A 7,356-nucleotide genomic window follows, 5' to 3' on the forward strand; every position below is an offset into this window, starting at 1 on the left:
CAGTGTTCACCAATGAAGATGTAACTTTTTCGCCAATATTAGAGCCATTGCCCAACATTGCCATGCCAGAAATTGTTATCAGTGAATCTGGTATTCTTGCCCTGTTGAATAACCTCAACATTACTACTAGCTCTAATCACATTGGTTTAAATAATAGGATACATAAAAATGTTTCTTTAGACATTTTCAAGTGTTATCAGCCCTGTTTTGACAATCATTATCATCTGGAATTATTCCTCATGACTGGCGAATAGCCCCAGTAATACCAATTTTTAAATCGGGTGATCGCTTTGGGTGTTGCACTTAACTATATTCCTATCTCATTACCTAGCAACATACGTAAACGTCTCGAGCACGTCATACATACACAAGTCATCAACTACCTAGAAGACCATAATATCATTTTCAAGTACAAGCACGGTTTTCGCAGGGGTTATTCATGTGACACTCAGCTCGCCCGATTTACTAACGATATATTTTCCGCATTTAACGAATGATTCCAAGTTAACGCAGTGTTTCCTGACCTCTCTAAAGCTTTTGATCGCGTTCCTCATCACAGGCTTCTAATCAAATTACCAGCTTAAATATTCACCCAAACGTTCTTGCACGGATTAAAGATTTCCTCTCCAACAGACAACAATTCACCTGTAACTGAAGAGCTGTAACTCTTCTTCTGTTCCATTAACATTTGAAGTCCCCCAAGGCAGTGTACTTGGTCCCCTACTTTTCTTAATCTTTATTAACGATCTATCCAAATGTGTCTAATCTCTAATTCGATTATTCACAAAGGATTGTCTTACATATCGTAATATTAGTAATGACACTGACCGACTTTCCTTACAAACTGATCTTGATGCGGTGACCACCTGGTGCTCATCGTGGTTAATGTCTTTAAATACGTCTAAAACCAAACTTATGTCATTTACCAACCATTCCACTCAAATTCCTAAGCCTACTTTCTCAATAATGCCAGCGTAGAGCTTGCGCCAACTTACAATTATCTTGGCCTTCATCTTCTGTCAGACTTACCTTGGCATTACCATATTAACACCGTCTGAGCATCAGCTAACGGAGCACTCGGTCTTAAGCGTAACTTCAAGCACGCACCTTCACACTTAAAAAAAACTTGCTTATATTACGCTGATCCACCACAAAATTGAATATGCTTCTGCCATATGGGATCCCGATCAAGCATACATAATCAAAAACATTGACTCTCTGTAAAACCGTGCTGTTCGCTTCATGTTTTCCGATTATTCACGCTTCACCAGCGTCACATCTTTAAAACGACGTGCCGAGTTGGAATCACTATCACGTCGACGCCAGTTTGCTCGCCTAAGCTTATTTCAGAAACTTTATCACCATTCCACGCTTCACGATGACTTCTTTTCACCACCCCCTGCAGTCTTCCCGCGCCGTGACCACGCTACCAAAGTAAACCGCGTAATGTGCCGCTTATCGCTCTGCGCGAAATCATTTATTCCTCGCACAATAATAGAATGGAATAACCTACCACCACGCATAGCTATTGAAGTTAACTTACCATCTTTCCTAACCTTGTTGCAAGAAAACGGTTAGTAGCAGCAGATTAGTTATTACTTTCTGTTTATGTACATATCAACATATATAAAAAAAAAGTTCTTGTGTTTTCATGACTTAGTGCATATACCTCTTGTTCATATCTGTTTATTTTATGTTCCTTGTGTGTGGGGTGTTTATTTGTGTATATCTTATGTTTGTGCCCCCCCCCCCTAAGTAATACCCTCGAATGAAGGCCCTTAGGGGTAATGGAAATAAATACATAACCATGTAAGCTGTACCTATTCTTCAGAGAACTGCCTTCTCTCCGTTATATGTATGTCGTTTGTTTTGTGTCGAGAAAGCGTGCAACATTGATTTGTTCTTATTTTCAGAAAGCATTGATTACACACAATTCCATTATTTTTTACGGTATAGTTCCCTGTGTAATCTACGTTTCTTCTTCTGGCGAAGGTAGTTGCCAGCGCTCAGTATTTCTATTTCATAGAACCGTACCAAAGCTTAGGCGCTCAAGTCCTTTAGATTGAAAGCCTTCAAAACACGAGACATGGTCAGTAATTGAAGTAGGACGGACATTTATTTCGATTCATGAAAGCACTGTGCAACAGCATGTCGAAGGTGATAATTTTTCTCCTTGATGCTTATGCTTTTCGATTTTCACCCATAGCTTTGCAATAACCATGTTATAGTTCGTGGAATCGAGTGAAGAAAAATAAGAACACCCAATAATAACGTCGTCTATTGGGTGTCCGGTGTAATAAGCGCTTTTTGTGCGACGAGAATATTTTTCTGATCACTCGCTATTACTACCATGGGATGTGTTCGAATAATATTCCATGTAGCGTACGCACTCGCCACCTTTGAGCGCATTAGCAATAATCACAAACGACGCCGAAGTTGTTGCAAACACTACTTCAAGTGAATTAGTGTCATCAGTGCAAGCCACGTCATCGTTGCGTAACCAGTCCTGGCATGGAACGCTTTATAAACACTTCACACTTGGGCAACTTGTGGTCATGAAGTTACCGCGGACAGTAAAACAGCGTATGTATTTTAGGACGCATTTACACAAATACCCTAGGAAATGGGTCGCGAGCAAATGTATCGCAATCAGCCCTTGTAGCCGTAGCCGCCGTATCCGAGACCACCATAGCCGAGGCCTCCGTAGCCGAGGCCCCCGTAGCCGAGGCCGCCGTAGCCAGCTCCATATCCACCTCCTCCAAGACCAGAGTGGGCGAGGAGGGCTCCCCCTCCGCTGACCTTGTTGACGTGGTGCACTGTCCTCACCAGGAAGGCCGGCCCCGCCACGGCCTTGGCGAACGCAGGTCCTCCGCTCAGGAGGGCAACGCTACTACCGACACCGACCCCGCTCAAGCCGTATCCACCGCCATATCCGAGACCGTAGCCGCCATAACCAAGTCCGTAGCCTCCAAGACCGTAGCCGAGGCCATATCCGCCAAGCACTCCGCCAGCCATAGCACTGGCCAGAGCGGCACAGAGAACGAGGGCGATGCTCTGCACAAGAGAGAAGAACGTCGTGTGAGTTTAGATGAAGTTTCGTTCGATTTTACATGTTTTTTCGAAGAACGATATGCGAATGTATGAGACGCTTTAAACAACGTCCGTTCTCCTGTCAATTTAAGCCACAAACACAGATAAATTGGTCTTGCACTGCAGGGCACTAAAACAAGATAAACCAACAGGGATTTTCCTGTAACGCAGTAACAAGAACAAGTAAAAACTGAAATCACAGCCGGATCAATATCGACAAAGTGAACGTTTGCCTCTTCTCTGCAATGTGCTTCATTGTACGCCCTCCACATGCCATATTCTTTGTCACGTTTTCATAGACGCTCTAGTGTTGTAGAAAGCACCGTGTGAACTTTGATACAACGTCGGCCAACACTTACTTCTAGTCTAAATTTGGATTTCAAAATTGGGATCCTGAAGATGCTTTTCGAAATTATTACAGATGGAGGGTTGTGTTCTTATGGTATTGAGTTATGAATACTCACCTTGGAGACAAGAAGATCATCTTCAACCCAAGTAAGTGCGAAATGACAGGTAATATACGGAGAGTCGTAAATATGACGTCAAAGCTCACGGTTGAATATTGTTCTTGCCATCACGATGAAGAACATCCATGTCCCCGATAATCAACTCATAGGGGAGAGAACGGATGTAAGGGTAAATTGTCAGAATGCAATCTAAGGTACAGAAAATCTAGTTCACAGTAGCAACATTATAGTTGGAAATGAAAGGCTGAAACATTTAGCTAATTATTCCTGCAAACCAATGTTCTTTTGAGCGCAAATCGACGTTAACTTTCTGCAATGGCCACTTTACCTGTATTTTTTTTGTGTGTAAGTCTGTTTACAGGGAACTTTGCTTTTGTGCTTTAAGTACATCTTATGTAGTAAGGAATCGTTATATCAGAAACATTCTTTTAAACACTGTTAGTCGAGTGGCTTTCAATAAGGTACCGTCGCTTCTCTAAATATTCAGTACTGTTGCAGGCACCAAGCTACTCGAGATAACAATAACCAAATACAAGAGACTGTAAGAAAAAACGTTGTGCAGACTAAGAGAATTGTGTTACCGAACAAGCGTATCGGACACCCAGTAATCAAACTTCATCACGCGCTATGACATATACAACGTACAAGTTACCGCCCCAAATACGGAACAACAAACACAATCTCAGAAACGTTACCACCTTCTGGCTGTCATCTTGTTCTCAAAGAATACTTGTCATCTGTCTTGCGCACGTCTCTTTTCTTGAAAAATTCTGCACTTGCTACTCTCCTGTCAAGAAGGCTACGTCACGGTGAAAACGCGTATGCCGTTCATGACCTGCAACTACTGGGCTCACAACATTAAAGAAAGGAAAAGCGCAAAGGACAGATGACAGTTACGGTTTGGTAGCATAATAAGACACAAAGGGAGCAACGTTTTACTACAGAGTACACGAAAAATGGTCTGTTATATTAATCTGCCATTTCCACCGGATAGAATGAGACTCGAAGACAGCCACTCAAAGTTGAATAAATTCGCAACTTTGCTACAATACATATGTTACTTACTCAGCGCAAATAGGAAAAGGTCACCGCTTTCTCATTACTAATTTGTGCACCTTCATCGCTGAAAAATTTGACGAACATGGGTGCAATGGTGCAGTGCCAGTTTTCTTTAAAGAAGCGAGCGTCTGTGCTAAACGTGCAGTCGCATGAAATGCATTTTAACGTACCTTAGTTGTGCTGTTTCCACGTTTATATACAGTACAATGCTCGTGATGCAAGAACAAGTAAAATGCACCACATTTTTTTTGCACAACTTGAAACAATATCCACACAGATGAGATTTTCTCCCCTGTTATAAAGAGTTATTCGATGAGCGTCGCGAAAACAGCGACGCCACGCTGAAAATACAACTGGAATGCTTTCCAAGAAAGGATACTTTTCTTTGCGCCGACTTGAAATAAAATCTACCGTAAAGCCAACGCGCACTTTCGATCTGCGTGTTCGTCTTGGACCTCAACTTGTTCGTGTGGCTTGTGCGCCAGTATTCTTCCAATAGAACACTTAAGGGGGCATACCAGATACTTTGAGGGCCCGTCCATTGTCTTCTACACTATTGGGTGTTCTGTGCCATGCGCTTAGAACGACACTTACCAGGGCGTTCATGGCTTCGGCTGTTGCGGCTGCTTGGGCGGCTGCTGCTCCTACCTTCGAGATTCGATACCTTTGCCTCTCAGTTTACGGTGGATCCCTTTTATATGCGCAGCCAGATCGCTGCACGAGCAGCGAGCACGCGTTCTTTTTGGCGGTTCGGCTGAGGTAACGTACACGCCGAGACGGTATCGCGCGGTCGCTCAACGAATCCAAAAGCGAAGAAACAAAGAAAGAGGGGAAATGTAGACCGGCCACGCCAGCGTAAGTCGAACGCACTGCAGGGCGTTTCCGTGACCGGCGCTGCGCTGCTCACCGCGAGGCGCAAGCGGAAACAAAGGTCCCCGTCCGCAACTGCAAGCGCCACAGTGAAGTGCGACAGCATCGGTATCTGTGCCCCTCGTGCCGAGAGGGCAGCACTACTCGCGCCCCGAAAGCACGGTAGCACAGATCGTGCTGCGTTATGCGCTTCCTAGGCTTGGTCGTAGCCGGAAGAGTGGAGGTGGCACGCGGACGCCTGGTGAATCCGAAAGCATGATCTGATGAAAGCTTTAAAGCCGCCGCAGGTTAGGGACTAAGGAAGGAGGGGGAAAAGCACGAACAGAAAGCCGGACGGCACAGCAGATATAGGTGCAATGATGAGGACACGGACATTTATTTATGTGCGTCGACCCGCGACTTAACTGTTGTCTCTGAAGCACCACCAGTTGTTGTATCATGATAACTGATTATTGTAATCAATCGCTGAAAGCTAATAAGATCGAGTGGTCAGACAAGGGGACGCTATCTCTCCAGTGCTATTGACTGCATGCCCAGCCTAAGCGATCAACCCATTAGATTGGGAACATCAAACAATACGGATGAAAAAATAAAGAAGAAAAACACTATAACGGTGTCATCACCGCTCACTGCTCGCGCTGCCATTTTATAAGAATTCGAGCTCCCTTCGCGATAAGGCCTGGGATGGCTAACGTATGCACAGGTATTCTTCGCGCGCCATGCTAGCTGATTCGACAATGATGCGCGTTCGATCATCCCTGTACGTGAAAAGCCCTTTTTTTCTTCAAACAGATTGATGCATCCACATGCGCTGCAATGCAGGGCTAAGAACCCTTGCTTTCCATTCTTAACATTATTCGCATGTTCACGCAGGCGATCGTTCAGACACTTCCCTGTCGGATGTACGTAGCATGCGCCGCATTTGAACGGGATTCTGTACGCAACCCACTGCACATACAATCCACGTAATGGTTGCGGTGCCTGACTTAGCACTGTGCATCTTGTTTCTTGATAGTGGTGCTTTTGCTTGATATCGAACAAAGTTTGTGGGCGCAGAAAACACTACACGTACACCAACTCGCTCACCGATTCTTTTAAGTCGATGGGCCATTTCATGCTTGTGTGGAATCACCGCGACCTTAGGGTCCTTTGCTGTGGGCTACTCTTCGGTGACCATGGTTTCGCCATTAGGTTGTCTTCTTTTTCTGTGGATTGCGTCAGCTACTGAGACAAGTAATCCGTCAGTATGGCACGAGGTTTTCAGGCGTGCAATATGAGCTTGAAAACTGCCATTTAGTCTGTGGTGGCAGGACCAGTCTAAAGAGTTAGAGAAACATGCCTGAACAATAGCCATCTTTACTAGCTTTCTCTGTGCTGAGATGCGCAGGAGACGTTTGTGCGCACGGGTTCATATTGCTACACGCGTGTGGCAGTTGATTGTTTGAACGAGGCACGTGTGTGACATCACCCGAGAAAACAGAAGGAAGAACGAACTTAGCTCGCGCGGTGAATCTAACCGGTCAGCGCTGCAACCGCTTTTGTAAATATGACCTGTAAATAGTTGCTCGCCTTACTGACTCGTCCTTCGCGTAACAATATGTCCAGCGAACTTGATCATTAGAAAACACAAGCTTGAGGACGAGGAAACGCATGGAATCATCTTGTGGCATTTCCTGTGTTGAGACCAGGGGGGATAGACATTCTTAGAATATGCCGACAAGTTGTGACGAAGCGGGAAACAACTCCGAGACAGCACAGTGCAAAACTACCGAAAAGTCGTCCATGTATCTGAAGGTTCTTAGAAACTTAGTTCCTTCTAGTAGTTGCTCCAAGACTCTGTCGAATTTTGCCTAAAGCAGGTCGCTCAACA

At 44.7% G+C, this 7,356-nt stretch overlaps 1 protein-coding gene across 1 annotated transcript; it reads right to left on the reverse strand.

The window, feature by feature from the left end:
• Positions 1–2,097: 2,097 nt before the first annotated feature.
• Positions 2,098–5,562, reverse strand: LOC126524082 (uncharacterized). Its single transcript, XM_050172447.2, has 2 exons — positions 5,211–5,562; positions 2,098–3,054 (listed from the first exon to the last, which is right to left on the reverse strand). Exons 1-2 carry the CDS (start codon positions 5,220–5,222, stop codon positions 2,650–2,652), a joined length of 417 nt encoding a protein of 138 aa, XP_050028404.1. The 5' UTR covers positions 5,223–5,562; the 3' UTR covers positions 2,098–2,649.
• Between the last annotated feature and the right edge of the window lie 1,794 nt (positions 5,563–7,356).

Source organism: Dermacentor andersoni, chromosome 3, assembly GCF_023375885.2.
Source record: "Dermacentor andersoni chromosome 3, qqDerAnde1_hic_scaffold, whole genome shotgun sequence".
NCBI classification, from domain to species: Eukaryota; Metazoa; Arthropoda; class Arachnida; order Ixodida; family Ixodidae; genus Dermacentor; species Dermacentor andersoni.